We start from the raw sequence: 20,979 nt of genomic DNA on the forward strand, positions 1-20,979 counted from the left end.
GGCCGATCGATCAATCGAATCAATTTGTCAGACGATCAGTTAATCAGTCGATTAATCGATTGATTGTTCGATTGGCTGCTTGTCGAATTTGTACGGCAACTGATTATTTCAATAAATTGAATTTCATATGCTATTTCACGTGGTTCCTCGCATTATCGTCGATATTAATTGGTGTAATCTTCTAATCAATCCGTTTATTTTCCTAATCCTCGGTCCTATAGTTTGCAAGGTGTGCATATACAAGGTAATTTTAGGATTGTTTCCTCCTCTGGCGGTAACTTATCGCTCTCTATCCGCATCTATGTATCTAGTTATCTGATTAATTATCTATTCGTTTATTTATCTATCTATCTGACTATCTATCTATATCTGTCTACTTCTCCTTTTTCTCCCTCTCTCATTCTATCCCAAAGGAGGGTTCGCTTACTCGGTGCTATGTCTACTACGTACTCCCGTACTCAGGAGAGCGACGCGTGGGCCCTTCTGGCACTGAAGTCGGCACCGGCCAGCCCGACGAAGATGCAGTGGAACCCGGAAGCAAAAGGTGCACCGATTGCACGGTTAGAGGGTCGCGAGTTTGAATACATGGTTAGACAGCATAGTATCACTATCGGACGTAACAGCAGCAAGGGTGAGGTCGACGTCAACATGGGCCACTCCAGCTTTATCTCACGACGACACCTTGAAATCTACTATGATCACCCGTATTTTTTTATGGTTTGCAATGGTAAAAATGGTGTTTTTGTTGATGGAATTTTCCAACGAAAGAGTGCGGCTGAGTTCCGATTACCAAAGACGTAAGATATCTTTCGGAGCTTTATCGAGCCGACTTAACCTTTCTTGCACGTTTCTCGCATGCCACTGGCAAACTTGTTATACGGTTTTTATACAGTCTCTTTTCAGTCATGACTTATGATAGCCTCATCATTTGGCGATGTTGTCTTTTTCAAATTATATCTTATAGTTTCATACGTGATAACAATAAAAAATTGTCTTGTGATATTCTATGCAAACAATTTTAAGCAGAGAATTTATTTAAGAGCTTTACTTGTTCTTTGCACTTTCTCTCAGATACTTCATTTGTTTCTTCCTTTATTCTCTTTGATCAGTCGCATGTTTCTTCTGTTTCAGATGTACATTGAGATTTCCAAGTACAAATATAAGACTTGTATTTCAATCGTTGGTAGATGAACAGGAAGAAAGTAATGTATGTGTGCGCTCTCCTCCAAAACATAGAGCACCATTACCACCTTTACGTATTAATATTCCGGATGCAGGCTATAGTAGCCCATTCCCTTCTCCTACTGGAACAATAAGTGCTGCTAATTCATGTCCTGCAAGTCCACGTGCAGGACAAGGAAGGAGAAACATATCAGCAGATCTACAGATGGTGGCTGTGTATGCAGCTGCTGTTGCAAATGACTCACAAAATTCTAATATGGAGAGACACGAGGGTGGACAAAGTTCTAATAGACAAATAAGTCCTGGTACAACAGCGAATTGTAGTCCTCCGAAAGATGATTCTAAACCTCCATACTCATACGCGCAATTAATCGTTCAGGCAATAGCATCTGCTGCAGATAAACAGCTTACGTTATCTGGCATTTATTCTTATATTACCAAGAATTACCCATATTATAGAACTGCAGATAAGGGATGGCAAAATTCAATAAGGCATAATCTTTCATTGAATCGTTATTTTATCAAAGTACCAAGGAGCCAAGAAGAACCAGGTAAAGGATCTTTTTGGCGAATAGATCCTCAATCGGAAGCAAAACTTATAGAACAAGCATTTAGACAAAGAAGACAACGTGGAGTTCCATGTTTCCGAGCTCCTTTTGGACTTTCATCCAGGTAGATAAATTTTATAAGTATCTTTATTTTCGAGTTCCATATATACCAATTATTAAAAATTCTAATCTAATGCTTGTAACATTTCAAATCATATAGAAGTGCGCCTGCTTCTCCATCTCACGTCGGAATTAGTGGTTTGATGACACCAGAATGTCTTAGCAGAGAAGTTTCGCCAGGACCAGAATCGTATCCAGATAGTACTGTATCTTCTCCGGCTGGTCAGTTGACTAGTCAGTCCGCACCAGGATCACCTGGTCATCCTTATGCATCCTCGAGTCAATCGTCTCACAAAGGTCGTCTAATGCAACAGATTACTGTTGTCACGAACGGTGTTAGTGGTGATACAACCAGAGAAGGTAATAGTGTTTTTATTATGGCTTTTTTTATGTTTCTTATTTTAGAGAAAAAACTCTTTTCAGATACTACAAGTTGTATTCGCTCCCTTACCGGTAGTTTCTTAGGCCGTGGACATACAGAAAGCGGTAAAATAAGTGATGGTATAGGCAACATCAATACTCCAAATGTTGAGGTTGCTGCTTACCGCTTTCCACTCTCTGTATGTCCACGGCTTTACGTATATATCTTACCGTCGTCATCAATCATAAAAGTATCTATCATTTTAAATATACTACGATATTTTTTTAGATAAGTACGTCGTATCTGGAAATACTACAGAAGAGCATTCTCTTTCCCCAGCTGGTCAATATAGCCCAGCTCCTGTTATTGTACAGACCACGTATAATTATAGGTACGTCCGTACTCAATATTTTCCTTGCTGTATTCTTCTATCGATTCATTGAAATTGATTGTCATTTTGTACCATCACATTCAGTGGAAGCTTTATTGGTCCCGACGCAGGCGTCGGAGTTGCGAAGCGTTCACACGAGGAATCGGATAGTTCTCCTGGATCACCAGCACCGCTCGCCATTGTCGAAAGTCCTGAACCACCTGAACACCAACCTCCATCGACGAAACGTCAACGTGTTCATGATATGGACGACCACTGAACCATCGTTGTCCTAGACTATCGTTACGTAGGACATTTTTTGTTACATCGCGCTACTCGCTCATTGTCAAATATATCTGCACGCGCGTGTACCTCACACTTGTTCGTGTGTGCGTCCGTAAACACGTGCACGCTTAATGTTCAGAATTTCGAATCGATGCCCATATCCATACCACGTTTAAATCTCTCCATACATTTTCATCTTTGATGCGCGCGCGCCGACAAATACGTACATGTACACACTCAGTTCTGTACCGTTTTTCATTTGACCACATAGTGGTTACTTTATTTTCTGCGTATGATAAATACTCGATACAGTTTACTGTTTTACGCAACAAGTGGAATATTCGTAAGAAAAGCGAGAGCAGACAAAGTTATTCCCTCGTCTCACATTCTGAAAACTAGTTCTGATGTTGTATCTTTTCTTTTCTCCAACTTTTGAACTTGAATCAACTGCTGACGTAGTACCAGGGTTATTCAGTCGTCATGATCATCAGTATGCACATACACGTGTTTCGTTGAGTAAATTTTTTATGTTTTTCTTTGATGACATACAGGTACAAGGAGGCGACGGGAGCTTTGATGTATTTATAAGAGGGAATAAATATTTGTAACACTCGTGGAAGAGTATTATATATAAGAAACATCTTGGATGAAGTTATATCGTAGTATATTCGAAAGATGTTGAATCTCAATAGAAGGAAATATTATGTTAAAACAGCTCACGTTGTTCGCCTTAGTGCTTTGCAAAAGAAAAGGTCACCTGTTCTAGGACGATGCCAATACTGGTAAATGAACTTGTTTGAGAAATTTGTTGAAAATTATACATATTTTCAATCGTAAATAAGCTCATATGAGTTTGAATTATAAAATTTTGAACCACGTTGATCTGGTACACGTTGTTTTTGTTTAATATCCGGTTATTATTGGCTAAAAAAGAGGAATATTCACTGGTTCTTTCCGATTCTTCGATCTCGTCGATTGATTGTTCACGTTGTATGAATCGATCAATGAAATTGATTATGACGCAATTCGCGTTCAATGAAAATGCTCGCGAATCGTAGAGACAAACTTTAGATTATAGTTCTGCGTATGATTTTACAAAGTTTCTATTTAAAAAGAAAGAAATGAAAGAACGAAGAGAAAAGAAAAAGAACAAGCAATAATCTTATGCTGAATACGTCGATCGAAATTTCTTTCTGACGTGCCTGTTTATCTAACGAAGATATTAACATACTATAATCATACAGGAAGAGGTGATAGTATTTTTGTTGCCACTTGTAAATAAACTCTTAAACGAACATTCATTGCTTCGAACTGTTTCTCTCTGTGTTGAACAAAATCGAGAAATGTCTGCTTGCTCTCGTGGTACGAGATAGATGAACAATAAGATGAAATGATAATTTAAAATGACGATCAGGTGTAAAATTCAAAATTATGTAACGATTAGCTCAAACTGGAGTAATTCTATCAGGACTTTTTCAATTTTTTTTTCGATTTTCAAACTTGACAGGAACGCATTTCGGTTGCACATTTGGATTGACATAGCAAAACGAAAGAGTTGTATTCAGTTTTTCACTGTCGATAATTATTGTATTGCAAAATCAAACTAAATAAATGTTATTCTGTTTTTCATCGAGCAACTAATATATCAACGAGATATCGGTATCGTTTCACGAGAAGAGCAGAAGCGAGGTAGAACGATGCATCGGTTATTTGAATAACTTGAAATATCAATTATAATCTATCCAACGAATCGATCCTCTGAATCGATTATTTTTCTATTTCTTTTTTTATCTTTTCATCAAACTTAAGGGAAACAAGATGTTTCTGTTTTCTACCCAAAAATAACTTTCCTACCCTTAAATTCGGATCATCAAAGTTATACTAATAATCGAAAACGTTTATTCTGTATAAAAAATTCCGTATTTTTGTTTTACGATTTCGACTTCGGATATGCATATTTGTTTCTCTTTCTTTCTTCTTTTTTAGGTTTTTTTTGTGACCCTTAACAATTATCCACAGATATTGTTCTTAATTGCTGACATCTTCTTACTCGGTCTCTCGACTCTCTTGCTTTCTAAAATTCATTTAATCATTTATTATTTACGAATGTTGTTGTCGGATAAATCTTGAAAAACAGAGAGTCAGAAATGAATTCTACTAACCATAAGTAAAAGAAAGAAGAAAAACTTGGAGCATGGTATGAATAATAACGTCCATTTCACGAGGATTAAAATAAATATTTTCATACACTCTTATCTCCACCTTTATTATACAATGTGGAAGAAGTGAACGTAATAAGAGAAATAAGACAGGCTCGCTATAATGAGTTAAGGTACATGTTTGCGAGAGATATGATGGGAAGTAAAGGGTACTTGTAAAAAAGCAAGTATATATGGAAAAAGGGATTATAGGAGAAAGGGAAATAGAGAAAGGAAACGAGAAGGAAGAAAAGGGAAGTGAGAGAGGGCAAGAGGGAAAGCGAAGAAGAAAGAGGGTGTAGAGAGTTTGCGCGACGTTCGACCCGAATCTCTCATCGGACGTTAAGCCAGCCAGCCAGCGAGCGAGCGAGCCAGCCAGCCAGCCAGCCAGCCAGCTAGGTATCCAGCCATCTAGCCATCTATCCAGACAGCTAGTCAGCTAGTCAGCCAGTCAGCTAGTCAACCAAGAAGCCAACAAGCCTCTCATCCAGTCAACGTTCCAAATTTTTGAGTCAACTATTGATGGAACCTCGATATCTTAATTGGTACAGTAGCGATTCGATTTACCCTTTTGTTTAATACTCGTTCATATTTTGATTTTCTCGGAAGCTTCTGTTCCTGCTGTTTCTGCATCTACTTAATCTTCCTTCTGTTCTTTTTTCTTCTTACCTTTCACTTGTTTTCTCATATCTTGCGTTGATTTTTACTTTTCATGTCTCTTTTGTCGCTATATGTTTGACCCTCATTCCAACTGCAAGTTCTGCCCTGTCGTTCTCCCTCTGTGTTCCTATATAATCGTAACAAGTATACATATTCGTGCGAATTTATTTTGGACAATTGTTCTTTTGTTGTTTCCCTTTGATATACTCACGATCGCGTTCATACGTGTGTAACACGGCAATAATTGATCAAGCTACGAGTTTAATCGAACATGTGCTAATAAAGACAGAACAACAGCAGGAATATAAAGGGAAAATGCGAAAGAATATAATAATCGGTGGTTAAAGAATAAGAGAGAAAAGGAGAGAGAGAGAGAGATATCTAGAGGGAAAAGATCAGCTTCTGCTAATGATCTTTCGATAATGCAGTGTCCTGGTATCCATTACCTCGTGAAAACCTTGTCTGCGCTCGCGCAGTATTTACCGCGTATTCGGTTTATCAGTATGATTATGTGAGAGGAACTTTTGAAAAATGATTCATCTTGAACAATATATACATATATATATATAATCATATAATATAATCATATATATATATATATGATTATCTTATGATATCGGTATCGACTATTTCCGTATAACTGATAAATATTGTCAAAATTGCGTTGATACTCGTTGGTGGCGTTTTCGCAACTTCATCAACGAAAATTCTATATCTAGCTGTATATAAGTCTGTATTTTGAAATTGTATATGAGACAACAAAATTTCGTTATATTTTTACAGTAAGTTATAAAAGACCGATTTATTTATGAACACACGAAAATCTTCGATTACGTCTTATTATTCTAAACATGTGCCACATTCTCGCGTTCTACAGGTAGTAAAAGTACTCTTTATTGTGACAAATATAACGTCGACCTCGTTTTGAAGATACCTCAGCTAAGTAAGTAATTCCTTTCTTTTTTTGCTCATTCATGTAAGAAAAAGTGTAGTATGACTTCAAGAGCCACGTGTTCGTATTGTGTTGCGGGCGTTAAACAGGCGATGCGATATCGAGACTGAAATATACAGTGAGTGGTAATTCATATAAAACGGAAGTTATTTTCATTATATTATCACCATATTTTTGTCTCATATTTGCGCGAGTTTTTTTTTCGTATAATTTATACATTTAAATCTTGTCTACTATCTTATTATTTATGACTTTGTCGTGCTCTTTTTCTGTTCTTTTGACAGTGATTTATGCCTGTGTTATATCGATGTGTAGCAGTTTCGTTATCTCGGAAAAGCTTTGAAATCAGCGCGGCGACTTGGACGAAACGGAAGAAACAAATAGGAGAAAAATGGAGCTGAAAGAGTGAAAGTTACGTAGTTGTGCGTACAGAAAAGGGGGAGTCGGAGAATATACGTAATTTGCTCGGTCCTGAACTGTCAACAAGAGGAGAGTTAACACGGATTGAATCAATTATAGCCCCGTTTTGGAGTGAACGAGCAAACGACGGAACGAGCAATTTCCGGGCTTGCTTAATCCATATAACGAGTAAATGAATTTTTGTTAAGAATTATCTTTGACCATAGCCTGCAGATTATATTTGCGATGTAGGTGTTAAGACGAAGAAACAAAGGTACCAAGTAAGAATTCGTTTCGCATTTTTCTTAACTGTATTTTTACCGATAAGCTTTTTTCAGTTTCATTTAGATCGCGTTATGTTGTTTTCACTTGCAGTATATATCTTAAAAGATATCGTAATACATTTAGTGGTAGATTCAGAGGGGGGCGATAAGAGCGATCGCCTATTCTCCCTAAGAGTATTAAAATATAAAAATATTGTATCACATTCTGAAAAGTGTTAGATATATACTTAATGTGTTGTGAATGTATATATACATATATTATTGTTTACGATTTGTATGCTTAGCGGGCGTGCTTGTTAGTGCATGGACGTTTTTAGAACGTTTGCAGAATATCACTTGAAAATGTTTCTAAATATCTCACAGAAGAAACTTTACTACGAATCGTACGAGGAAATGACAAGTGTACATCGGGGTCGCGTCAGGACCGGTCCCCTGATGAAACAAATGTATGTCGATCAGTCGATCAGATTCGCAGTTGTTAGCCGAAGCAGTCTGAGATACCGTATGTTTAGTCGCGTAGCGAATAGATACAAGAAAGAATAGTATGTATATTTTTGATTTTATTCATCCTTGTTAATCTGTTATCCTTATAAATTACAGTTCCAGAACGTAATGGCAACTCAGATATTTCTCTCCTTATAATTTACTATTCGTATTAATGAGCATTGTAAAATTTGTATTCTAAAAAAGCTAGCGACAGAGCATAATTATATTTATATTTTTATTATACATGTAATTGTTATTTTCGAAATCATTTATCTTTTATTTCATAGAATTTATAAAAATGTGTATATACATATAGAAATACGTGACAAATAAGTTGAACAGAAAATTTTCACGCGAAAATCTTTTATATTTTTCTTTTATAGTTTTAAACGCACATATGTTTCTAAATAAATGGCTTTGTATAATTTCGCAATTATATGGTTGATGAAAAATGATATGAGAATTGTTTTCAAGAAAAGGTGCTAGGAATAATTTATTGAGAGATGGATTTTTCTCCTTAATTTATACTGTCATTTCGCTAAAAAGATTAATTAGCAGAAAAATTAAAAGAATTAATTTTAAATATAGATTTCCTCCTATGAGAATGAATTAAGACGCAAAAAAGTATAACTTTTTTCTTTTTATTATTGAATATAAACCATTGATCTATGGACTAAAGAAACAACGATATTTTTTGCTAAAATTCAAGAGATCTCTCCTTTCTCACTTAATATTATTGCATACAAGAATTATTCTACAAGTATTACATTATTTTGTTTTCTAGACAATTTGAATAAAAACAAGTTCGATAAGAAAATTAAAGATAGTCGAAGTATTAGCAAGAAACGAAAAGAATACTATTTAAGTTTTCTTTTGCCCAATGTCGAAGATGATTTCACAATCACCAACAACAAATACGTCCGATATGCAAACGAACTTAAATGTTAATGTTTGCGACGAATTAGGCCAAAAGATTTAAACTTTGTTCATCGTTTAATCCAGATGAAAAGAGTAATAATGCTATTGCACTTGATATCGGAAATTACGTAGGAACTACAGCGTATGATTTAATTTAAAAACAAAAACATTTACAGTCACATTCTTAATTTATCAATATCCAAATCGTTGTCAATTCGATTAGAAATGTAGTAGGTACGATAAAGGAAACCTTAACACGTTTTGCCGCTTTATCTAAACGCATTTACACGCTTAAGAATGTAATGGAACATCAACTTTTCGGACTTTGTGAAACAATTTAGGATTTTTAGTCACAATTGTTTGTCTTCTCGATTTGTTAAGGTCTACGGTCCAATGAAGATGTTTTTTCGATAGCTTCGCATTGATCTTAACCCCTTAACCTACGATTTATGTTCGAGAATTTTGGGCCGATTTACGTTTGGTTCGATCATCTACTACGGGCTATGCCCGTAATATTTACGTTTGGCCCGATAATCGTACTACGGGCTATACCCGTAGTTGTAGGTTAAGGGGTTAGATCAACACAGAATATACTTGGGGATACTTTTAAACTTTTAAAAACAAAACGTGATATGTGTGTGGAAACGTTTTCCAGTATTTACGAGAAAGCTTGTGGTATCGTAGAAGAATTGTGATAAAACTATCCTGCCAACGATTCTGTTGCGTATTATACTCAATTTATTTACATCTCAATAAGAGAAAGTGTAACTAAAGATTCGAAATATCGATTTTCCGAAGAAAGTATAGATTTCTATTATTTATCAATTCTATTTCATAATTCAACAACTTTGAAAGATAATACCTTGTTTAAAGAAGCAGTTTGGAAAGTTGTTGAAAAATATTCCACTTTTTTAAAGAAACTTATCGATACGCTAGAGAAGATCATTATCTCTGAGTTGGAGTTGTGGAATGTAAAATAAGACAGAGAAAGACTGGTTCCTTCATATAGAGCAATTAAATCGTTCGAACTCTGTGACTGTCGTATGTATCCTACTTTACATGTTCTTCTAAGAATTCTAATTACACTACCTTTAAGTGCTACAAGTATAGAGAGATCGTTTTCTACTTTAAAAAGTAGACTTGATACGTGGTTTGAATCAACTATAGTAGTGGATAGATTGATTCATTGGGCTTACGTTGTTAGATATACATTGTGATGTAGAATTAAGCGAAGACAGTGCTATAGATCGATTCGCGAAAATTCACAAACGTAGAACAAAATTTATATTGTCAAATAAAATTTCGATGGTATCTTAATCTTATTAATTCTAACACTTTCTATACCTGTGTTCTTTGTAAAATAATTGATTCTTTCATAATGTATAAATAATTAATTTAATTACTTAGTGTATAATATCGGATAGAGACGTTAAAATATAAATTACAAACAAATCTTAGATCTTGTGAAAGAAGATAAAAAGGTATACTCGCCACGGAATACGCTGTAGGATGTGCTCATGTATATACATTTGAATTTGTAGATATTGTCAAATAAAAGAGGACAAGCGATGCTAGGAAGCGAAAACCTGAAATTAGATTGACAGTATAAGGAGATCGTGGAACGGCGTGCCTAACTTGGAATGCTTATACCGGTGGTGTCGGGCACTTGGGGCTGGGGATTCTTCGCTCTTTTCCTGTTCGTTTTTGCCACCCCCAGTCCAGCTGCTATCCGCAGAGGTAATACGTTCTTTTGTTACTTGTAGACTGCAGACGTTTGTGTATGCATTTATCGGAAATTTGAAGATCCAAAGATATATATAAAGTAAAATTCCACCTATATAGACGAAATTTTAGTTAATGTCCAATTCAACGTTGAATTCCTGTTGATCGAATTCATTTATATGAACGTAAACTCTTATGATATGAACGAAAAATTATAGGAACTGCAATTATATAAATTTAATAGCGTCTCATATCATATGATCAGTTTAATTATTCTATGTAAATACAAGGCCAAATTTTAAGACGTTGAATATTAAGATTTAAAGAAGAATGAAAATAGATATGTCTAACCGTTTTTCTTTATTTTTTTCTTCGTCTTCTTCTTTTCCTTTCCTTCTCCTTTCCTTTCTTTGTCGTTCCACTTCCGTTTCACCTCTTAGCGGATCGAGATCATTGCAACAAGACAGTGGATTTATACGAAGATGTATCGAGTCCGGCTGTGACTTCCGCAAATTGGGGAAAACCACTATCTTGCTGGTATCGTTTTCGATCGTTTCGTGGAACTCCACGAGATTGGATCCTGCGAGTTCGTTTCAAGAAGTTTAAAGTTGGCGTATTAGAAAATGCCACCACCTGCTCTGGCGGTTATTTACAGGTATGTTTATTTTATTATACTATGCTTTCGGCTCTTTCGTACGATTTAACTAATATCGTTAGTAAAATTGTGCAATCACGAGTTACAAATTATTAGAATCAATTTTCTTGTATCGTAGTAGCAAAGTCGCGTTAACGAGCCGAATGAAATTTTACGATCAAATGTTATAGGCCAAATGAGCCAACAGAAGAGAAGGGTAAATACGATTTAACTAACGTAAATGGTGGAATTCGCAGATCGTAGATGGAAACACGAAAACAGAAGTGAGCAATCGGAAAGATCCTGGAGTTTATTGCGGTGAGTCGGAGCAACCGCAAACATTTATTTCCGAGACAAGTTTCGTCCGTGTGATATTCCACGCGGATAACTTTACGGATCAAACGTACTTCAGCTTCGATTCCCGCGCGGAACAACAGTTCGAGGTATACTTGAGATACGGCCAACATCCTGAACTCTACCCAAATCGAAGAGGCGAAATTGTGCCCGGTAGCTATTGCGAACGAGTTTTCAAGGATTGCAGGCTACAAACGTGTTACGTACAGAGCCCTGCTTATCCAGGCATTTATCCGCGCGCGTTACATTGTAAGTACCGACTGAATACACGGCTGCCTTTTATAAAGCTCTACATTGAGAACGAGGAGTTCAATATCGACGGGCAAAGATGCGAGAATATAATGACTTGCCCTATGAGACCGATAAGCTCTGGCTCGGAGCATTGTCCGTACGACTACATACGAGTTTACGATGGCAAAGATGAAAATAGCCCGGCGATCGGTACGTTTTGTGGTATGGGAAAATTCCCGTATAGCATAATCGGTACCAGCGAGGATCTCTATGTGGAATTTGTCTCGTCACCAGCGGGACCTCTGTTAAATACCGGTTTTCATTTTAACGTTGGTAATTGGCCGGGTCACGTAGAGACCGCTGGCGTTCGAAACGGTAGCTGCGATTGGTTGTTAAATAGCGAATCTTTGCATAGCGGTAACGAAGGAATATTTCTCTCCGTCGCGCACTGGTATCCACCGTATACCAGCTGTACCTATCTTTTGAAAGGTCGAGCTGGCGAGATCGCGAGACTCTATTTCCCTAGTTTTCGAGTTAACCGGATCGAGTCACCGATACAACCGTACGATGGTGACTGCGGTGAAAGTTTAACACTGTACGATGCCGATTGGCCGGACGATGCGAAAATTATCAAAACCTTCTGCGACACGTTTAGCAAACCAATGGAGAAGCACGATTTCGTTTCGAGCTCGAACGCTCTGTTCGTTAAATTCGAGAGCAAAACGGGAAGCTACTCCGGCAGTTCGTTGTATTATTGGGCGCATTATGATTTCTTCAATGCGACAAGATTCGGCGTGCCTGTACCTGGAACCGAATGCGACGAAACGTTCGCCTCCTGGAAAGAACGATCTGGCAAATTTCGATCGCCATTAAATACTCTGGTTTACAAGCGACCAGGTGATCCACCGGCGGATCTTTCCTGCACGTATACCTTCGTCACGGACAAACGATTATACGCACGAGTGATTCTTATCGTGGAATCGGTCTCTTTCAAGGTGCATCCGTATGCGCAATGCGGTAACTGTTGGGATAGTCGAGTCGATCGATTGATCGTTAGAGAACCGTCTATCACAGATGTTAACAATGACCAGTATTCGCAACAGCAGCAGCATCAACAATATCAGCAACAGCAACATCAGCAGCACGCATCGCGTCAATTACAAAATAGCAGTATCGGTAGGGGTCATTGTATTTGTCGATCGACGATAACCAATGGACCAAACAGCGACAGGCAACCGGTGCTTCGCGTGATCTCACGAGGGGAAAAACTTGAGTTAAAGCTTCTAGTAGATGGTGCACACGCTGCAGCGAATTATTTTAAACAATCCTCACCGTTGTTCGAGGCAAGGTACGAGTTCGCTCATAGTCCATTATGTGGCCCAGCGATTTTGCCAGCTACGACCGACGGCGAAATTGAATTCCCTCATTACGAAGCACTCGGATACGTTGCGCCACCTCGACAGATCAAATGTATCTGGGAACTACGAGTGAATCGAGACAGAGACGTTTGGTTACATTTCGACAAGATCAAATTTGCCTCGAGATCCTGCGAGGATGGAAAACTCGAGATATTCTTGCCCGGATCTGCCGAACCGCATTTCGGCATATGCGGTGAAAATGTCAGTTACGTACGAGAAATGCCGATCATATCGGCAGCGCAGATCGTCCCAAATATTCGTACGTCCGGGGATCACGAATCTGGACATTTCAACATGGATTCTATTCAAACTCAAACGCACTTACAGCAACCGGTATCGCCGCCGCCGCCGTCGCAATCCTCACTGCCAACGGATCAACAGCAAGAAGAATTCGAATGGCCGACGGTGATCGTTCAATTCACTGGTTCGATGGCACCGGCGAGAGCCGCGTTTAAAATCGCTTGGACGGAGTTGTATCACTTGCCACGCGATGCTTCGGGCGCTCTGAATACGCAGAAGCTCGAGGAGTATTGTGGATTTCAATGTCCGGGCGACGCTGGTTGTATCCCCGCGCGACTTGTTTGTAACGGTGTTGTTAATTGCCCTATGCCAGAACCTCGGTCGATCTTCAAAACAACGCACAACGGTACCGGTTTGCTGGGAATAATCGAGGAACCGAACGACGAATCCATCGAAACTTGCGGCACCGATGTTGTCGGGGAACGTGGTAGCATGGCCGGATCTGGAAACGGTGTCGGTGGCTTGGCCAGCGTCGTTGGCTCTGCTGGATGGGCTGGAGCTGGTCTAGGCGCTGCTCTTGCCATTCTTCTCGGTCTCATTTGCTTGGTCACTGTTTGCAAAATTTGTCGGCAACGAGCTACTTCTAGGGACATTCATGTACCTTATTGACACCGTCACGGACACGAACACGAACAATTACGTAAATGTAATTATAAACGCGAACGTAAACGTACGAGTGCAGACTCGCAATTTCTTCTTTCCGTTTCTTCTTCCATGTTGGGTTAATTGTTTTCTGTACAATATCTCGATGCGAGCACATTATCAGTGGACAATGTTCGTACTCGTGTCGTCGAGCGTAAATCTGTAACAGAAATTATATCGCTCCACTCGTTTTATTCATGCCAATGAACAAGAAGCAAGGAATAATGGCAAATTAGGCGGATGACTGATTAAATAGGTAAATAAGATAGGTAAACATTTTAGGTATACACACATCTATACCTATATGTATAACGTGCGTGTATGCGCGCGCGCGCCTCTTTCTGCAAATCTACAGAGTGAATTTGAATACGACTGTAGGTAGACTCTAAATTTTTATGGGTTTATGCAAAATTTAGACGGTAGAAAGTACGCAGAATTCATATAAAATGCAAAAATATATAAAATACAGTATATTCGTAGATACAGTATATATACTGTATATAAAATACAGTATGTATACAGTATATAATATTCAGTAGATGAAGCAAATTTCTGCTAATGTTCCATTTCCATTCATCTACAGTGCACGCATAATTGTTGCAAGCGAATATCTTTTAAATCATTCAAATCGAAAACAATTTGTTAGTTAATGAAGAGCATTTTGAATGGTTATTGTTGTATCGTTTTAACAGATATTCGTTCCTTATAATGTATATGATTTACTCTGCACCTGCTTAGTAGCGCGTGCGCGTATCCACATGTGTATAGAGAGAAGGCGAGATAGGGAGGGAAGAGAATGAGAAAATAATTTCAATCCCAAAATGCGTTTTTTCCCCACATGTAGTATCATCATAAAGTACCAAAGGAAGGAAATAAGTATCGGAAACGTGATCTTTTTTTTGCGGTCACACATATTACGCATACGTAATATACCCATGTATATGTAAGTAGGTTCGACAAAGCAGCTTCATCCACGATTTAATTCGTGTTCAGTTTCGGATTATATTCTTGTAATTTTTGCACAATGTATTCGCGTTATACATATTAATAAGAGTGCCTGCGAATGTTTGCACGTGTGCGTTATAAGTCTGTTTAAAATGATGCGCACGCGTGTTATTCCTCGAGGATATGCCAAATAAAAAATTGTATATATCGAAGTTAGAAAGTTTTTAGCATATGAGCGCACCTCGAGTGAATAACTCTTAAACCAAACATCGATAAAATTGCTATTATATTAATCGACGAGAACTTACGTTCTTTTGTATATAGTTCGAATTCTCTAATTAGATCACATTTAATATCGTAACAACTTAGAATATTAGCGGAATACCGATACAAGGTTAACGATACTTCACCGTGTCAAGGGTGTGAAGTAGCGTACGCGTTACATCTGTAGCAAGCGAGTACGTGCTCACATTGTCGGAAATGATGTGGTAATTATATATATATAGAATATGCTACATCTCACGGACTGTAATGATTTTGAAATATGTTAGGTCAACATTTTGAATAATTTCACTATTACAATTTATCGCTAAATATAGAGCGATCAAATGTTGTGGTGAGATATTATTCAAAATATTGTCTTCGACAATACACATATCTCAAGATCATTGAAATTAATGAGTTGTACTCTATTCTGTATAATTACCAATGCTGTTTATGAACATCATGGAACGTGTAACAAGACAAACGGGAAACGACGCGTATTATATTTATCGAGCTCTGTTTGTCTTTTCGGTTAAATTAAATATAAATCGATCAAGTTGATTACGCTACTGAACTGCTGTGAATCAATTGTTCAGTTTTACGCATATATGATCATAGTCGACTTGAACGACGACGATGACACACAAAGAGCACCGAATTCTTCGAGACAATCGAAATTCACCCATTCTCCTCCTCCTCTATCCTATTTAGATTAAAGTACACCATTCCATTGCCAATTTCGAAGCAAATTCATCGGAATATAAGTTGCAATCGTTTTTTGTAACGTTCTTTTTGTACTGTTATTATGATGTTTATCGTTTTAAAAAACGTGGCTCGTATTTGTTGATGTTGCCACACTTTCGTCATTATATACACATACACACATACATATATACATATTATACGCGTTATTGTTGCATTAATTTATCGCCTTTATCATTATATTTAAGATAAATAATAATTACCATATTGTGCGATTACATGAAACATCATTGTTGTATAATCGTTACTGTTATTGTACCGTTTCTCGTCGTTGTCAGCACCACTAACATCGTTGAAAATATCGCTACTGCCAGCAGCGTCAGCATTATATTATTATATTTTTTACAAATAAAAAGTATCCTCATTGATGGGGTAAAAAGAGTTTAATATTATTAGACAAATTTAGTTCGATCATTCGTTGGATTGCGACGCAAGATACTTATTTCTTTATTTTTCTTTTAAGCAAATCAACGTACGTAAGTATATTTCATAATTTATGGATGAACTTTGTTTTCTTTATCACAGTCCATTTAGGAATCCATAACTTTCTGCACTATCTATAATTTTTCGTGTTTATAGTAAGAATCAGACATTAACTTAAGTTTCGTTCAAATAAATGCAGTATTTATTTTTAGTATAAAATTTTAGTGGATTATATACTTTTCTTTCTAATCTATAAATTATCCTATAAAATGTATTTCTAATATTAATAATTAGTAAAAAAACAATTTTTCTGACAGGTTAAAAGAAAATATTCGCTCTTAGAATTGTTAATATTTATATAACATTTGATTACAAAACATAATTGAGATAAAACGTAGCGCAAAGGCAATCATATTTGTAAAGTATTTCAGTGTATTAGAAGATTATATGTACCACTGATACTTTGCTAAGCATCTAAAATATTATTTATTAAAATGAAAATATATATTGTCGATGGACGAGTAGATTAATCTTCCGCCAGCCATATATCTGATGTACAGTCACCTCCTGGATAGCTGGAAACGGAAATTATAATTATTATTTTGAAATTACATTAAAAAATAGGAAACGTCAAATAATATAATAAGACTCAAACCGCATTTCGTGTGCAAGTAAAATGTCATTTTTGTCTGTGCCAAAGTCCACCAAAAATTGTTCATCGAGTTTCAAGCCTCCATTTTGAACATCAACATCTAGCTTGACCATGGTCGAACCATTTCTAGAATCGTATAAACGTATGTATGCAAGATATACGGTAACTCATAAAAGTATTTCAACTTACAATAGAAAAATTTTATGTATATATTGTATGTTATATTTTATATCATATTTTGTATACAATTAATTAGAAACGATTGAAGGAACATAAGGAAAGTATGCACATACTTGACATGTTCAGGATAAAATTGTTGGTCCCATGGTTTGAAAATAGAAGTAGTCACATATAGACGTGTCCCATCGAGACTTAATTGAAGCATCTGCGGTGATCCGTCGAGTCTCCGGCCTTTGACATGAACTGGATTCGGTTGGCTACTTAATTCCTCGTCTCCAATTACACGAACTTTCGAATCACTTAAAATTGAGCCTCCAAGAAATATTTGTCCGGTTAACTTCGGATTATCCATGTCAGAAATATCATATTGTCTAACATCCCCATGAAACCAATTCGATAGGTAGAGATACTTGTCGTCGAGACTGATCAAAATGTCCGTTATCATTCCTATATATGAAAACAATAAATTAGAATGATACATTACGAATAATTCTGTACTTTAAAGCTGAGTCTCCTGCTAGTTGACTTAAGCGTACCTTCCATCTCTGGAAACATCCATCCTTCCACTTTTTTCGGAGGAACTTGAATAATTTTTTTTGCAGCCCATTCGCCGTTCGGCATTTTGTAAAACTTATATACATTTGAAGATATCGCACATCCGACGAGTCCCACGTTAGCTTTTGGGTCATGAAGAAATCGTATTTCAAGTGGCGCGATTCCATCATCGCCCAAATTCAAAACTTGCTTTAACTTTCTTTCGTTCCACGAATAGAAATTCAAGCTTCTGCCATAAAGCGCTATAAAAAGGAAAGATCGAACGAGATTTTAATTAAAATTACTTTTAGATTATACTATAACAATGAGGAAGTAGTAGATACATAATATGATTTAAAATACTCTTAGACATAAGAAAAAGAAAAAAAGTGTAAAATACAGTAGCTAACTAGGATTGGAGCTGTTATCCGGAGAGAAGCCTTTTTTAAAAATTCTAGGCACGCTCCATTCACTTGCAACAAGTGTATCGTGATACGGTTGATACCAAAAATCGTAACCAAACGCTGCTTTTTTTTCTCCCATGGTCCATGTGGCTTTCACTTCGAGTGTTTCGGAATCGATACAGAGAAAGTCACCAGTAGCGTCTCCATTCGATTTGCCTAGCGTGGAAATTAAAATTTCTCCGGTTGGCGAACAGTGACTTGTGTGCAATGTCGATACTCCGTATTTGTGTACCTCCGTTGGGCTCAGTACCTAGTCAAGAAGAATACAAACAATACGTATCATTATATCATATATTTACTTCGAAAGTATTATAACTTAAAATAATTCAGTCCTGTATTAAAAGAACGTCAAGTTTCCAAACTTGATTTTCAGAAAATGAAGCTTCTAACGCGATTTTATGCGCTTTTTTTTTTTATTCTCGTTTTATTCATAATGCCATCTTCTTTAGAAAATTTCCAACTAAATTTGTAACGATTTGCAGTCTAATGTATGTAAATGAAATTTTCGGTTAATTATATACTTATACGTACAATAACATATGTACATATACCTATATAAACATACAAGATAGTCAAACCTTTTTGATTGTTGGAGCCCGTTCATTGGTTGTATCGATAAAGTAGGCGCGATCAGACACCAGACAAGGAAGTACCAAGGTGTCCCGTTTTCGTGGTACACCGTGGCAACTGCTACAGATATTCCATCCGGAATGATGCAATTCGTCGCCAATGTAGGGCATTCGCAATTTGTGAACGATCTATGAAATATGAATATTTTGGGTGAATAAGATTTGACGCGCATAGAATGACTGTAAAATCATATCATCGTTCGTATCATTCGTATTATGACTATTTTATCTATTCCAATTTCAAATAAAAAGTGCTCAATCCCTCTAACACAACAAAGGACCATTTAATACTTTTGCATTTAGAAATATACAGCTAAAAATCTGAAGCAAAAAATAATAAAATTCTAAAAATAAATTGGGAAGATTGGAGTTTTCAAATACGAAAGATTACGTACCTCGTATCATACTCGTACCTATCTCACTCATATCATATCATATGTAACTACTTCATTTTAAAAAGTTACAGATACATTTTATGTTATTGCGATAGAAATAACTTTCGATAAGATACTATTTTGGCTTTATGATCTCGTGACGTTAATATATTTGAAAAATGATTACAATTCGTTTCTTCGCAATTGCAAACCGTAATTTTTCAGATTTCTTTTTTCTTTTGTTTTAGTAAAATAACTACTTGCAACTCTTGATTTTCAGCTTTTTTAATTCCCATATCCAAATAATGATATTTAAATAGCGAATGTATATAGTAGTATATGTAATAAATAGTAAAATACTTTATTGCTGTGTATTTTAATAGATCATAAATTTATAGTAATGATGAAAATTTATATTGATGATTCTATAAAAAGCTAGTAAGTTGTTTCTTCTCATTATTAATTCATCATTAATTGTATATTTTAATCGAATTGTGTACTTAATCATCGAATACTTAATCAAATTCAAATAGCGTTTTTACAAATCGATTAAAATATTTGCATATTTATGAGTGGTAGCTACTGTATTAAGCTATTATAAGTAGTATAATTGTATAACTAAATTTTATGTAACGCTCATCGTACCTTACAATAATCGGGACTATCCGGATCTACGTCAACGGTGCACAGGACATCGGATTTATTTTGATCCGTATGAACACAGGCGACGTATATCAATTTCTCACGTGGTCCTTCGAGCATCGCTGCACTAGGTGACCTATAGCCAGGACCGTCGCAACTCTTGCAACCTGTGTGTATAATAACGTTCGTTAAATTAATGTCAGAAGTCTCTATTTCACGTGTATCTAAATCAAAACTGTGCCACTGTGCGTATACTTGTACCTTTAGAGTCACGAACTCTAATTATTATGATACAGAATAATGTAACAACTATACCTTTGTCCTTCGGCATTCTGCTGGCGTTTGCTAGATTTCGTCCGATGATCGATGTCAAATGACGCGGAAATTATTAATTCCGTTAAGTAACAATTGACAGATCAAAGAGCCGAAACTAGAAAGACAAGATTGAAAATGGAAAAAAAAACAATTAGAACGATAGAACAGAGAAAAAATTTGTTGGAAAGATAAAAAGTTATATTCTAATAATGGTAAAAAAGAAACGCAAGTGATTGTTTGGAAATTGAAAAAGAATTAATTTTCATACGTCAATAGTATGCAGTTGGTCGAATATTTATGTATATGCAATGTAGACGTTTTCGACTTGATCGCAAGCAAGGCCGTTCTGTACTGATCCCTCAAGAACATTTAGAGTTGAGTGAAAGATAACGGTACTGGAATTCTCCACTTATTATCATCAGAGAGAGAATCCTCTCTGTCATATGATATACTGTATAGGACTTTATAAGACTTATTCTCCCACGAGTTTCAATATCGCTAGTGGAAGATAAATTTAATGATGTAATATGATGAAATTTAATAATAAATATAATGAAAATAATATGACGCAAGAAAGTAACGAGTATACTATGAATCGTGATAACTGAAGAATCTGTCTGATGAAACCCATTCCAAATTTTTAGAAATAATAATCTTTCAAAAAGCGATATAAGAGTGATACGAAACGAGAGGACAATTAGCTCATAATTAGTTAATAAACACAAAACTTG

General features: G+C 36.3%; 3 protein-coding genes across 5 annotated transcripts; 2 read left to right on the forward strand and 1 right to left on the reverse strand.

Annotated features, from left to right (window-relative positions):
* The first annotated feature begins 44 nt into the window (after positions 1 to 44).
* Positions 45 to 4,163, forward strand: LOC100748776 (forkhead box protein K1). Of its 2 annotated transcripts, none has more exons than XM_024369074.2 (6): positions 45 to 244; positions 463 to 797; positions 1,132 to 1,854; positions 1,951 to 2,210; positions 2,500 to 2,602; positions 2,687 to 4,163. In XM_024369074.2, the coding sequence occupies exons 1-6, from the start codon at positions 128 to 130 to the stop codon at positions 2,859 to 2,861; spliced, it is 1,713 nt and encodes a 570-aa protein (XP_024224842.1). In that variant the 5' UTR covers positions 45 to 127; the 3' UTR covers positions 2,862 to 4,163. The 2 variants fall into 2 exon arrangements, with proteins under 2 accessions (XP_024224842.1, XP_012243475.1); XM_012388052.3 differs by having other exon boundaries at positions 103 to 244; positions 414 to 797.
* Positions 4,164 to 4,646: 483 nt separating this feature from the next.
* Positions 4,647 to 16,407, forward strand: LOC100748890. 2 transcript variants are annotated; one of them, XM_033321883.1, is made up of 6 exons: positions 4,647 to 5,609; positions 6,961 to 7,264; positions 10,305 to 10,500; positions 10,926 to 11,140; positions 11,377 to 14,540; positions 14,587 to 16,407. In XM_033321883.1, exons 3-5 carry the CDS (start codon positions 10,404 to 10,406, stop codon positions 14,029 to 14,031), a joined length of 2,967 nt encoding a protein of 988 aa, XP_033177774.1. In that variant the 5' UTR covers positions 4,647 to 5,609; positions 6,961 to 7,264; positions 10,305 to 10,403; the 3' UTR covers positions 14,032 to 14,540; positions 14,587 to 16,407. The 2 variants fall into 2 exon arrangements, with proteins under 2 accessions (XP_033177774.1, XP_003491210.1); XM_003491162.4 differs by lacking the exon at positions 6,961 to 7,264.
* Positions 16,408 to 16,550: 143 nt separating this feature from the next.
* Positions 16,551 to 20,704, reverse strand: LOC100749008 (methanethiol oxidase). Its single transcript, XM_012388054.3, has 9 exons — positions 20,556 to 20,704; positions 20,249 to 20,363; positions 19,937 to 20,100; positions 18,867 to 19,046; positions 18,235 to 18,538; positions 17,827 to 18,087; positions 17,404 to 17,737; positions 17,114 to 17,236; positions 16,551 to 17,033 (listed from the first exon to the last, which is right to left on the reverse strand). Exons 2-9 carry the CDS (start codon positions 20,262 to 20,264, stop codon positions 16,985 to 16,987), a joined length of 1,431 nt encoding a protein of 476 aa, XP_012243477.1. The 5' UTR covers positions 20,265 to 20,363; positions 20,556 to 20,704; the 3' UTR covers positions 16,551 to 16,984.
* Between the last annotated feature and the right edge of the window lie 275 nt (positions 20,705 to 20,979).

This window comes from Bombus impatiens, unplaced genomic scaffold (genome assembly GCF_000188095.3).
Source record: "Bombus impatiens unplaced genomic scaffold, BIMP_2.2 scf_0517, whole genome shotgun sequence".
In the NCBI taxonomy this organism is placed as follows: domain Eukaryota; kingdom Metazoa; phylum Arthropoda; class Insecta; order Hymenoptera; family Apidae; genus Bombus; species Bombus impatiens.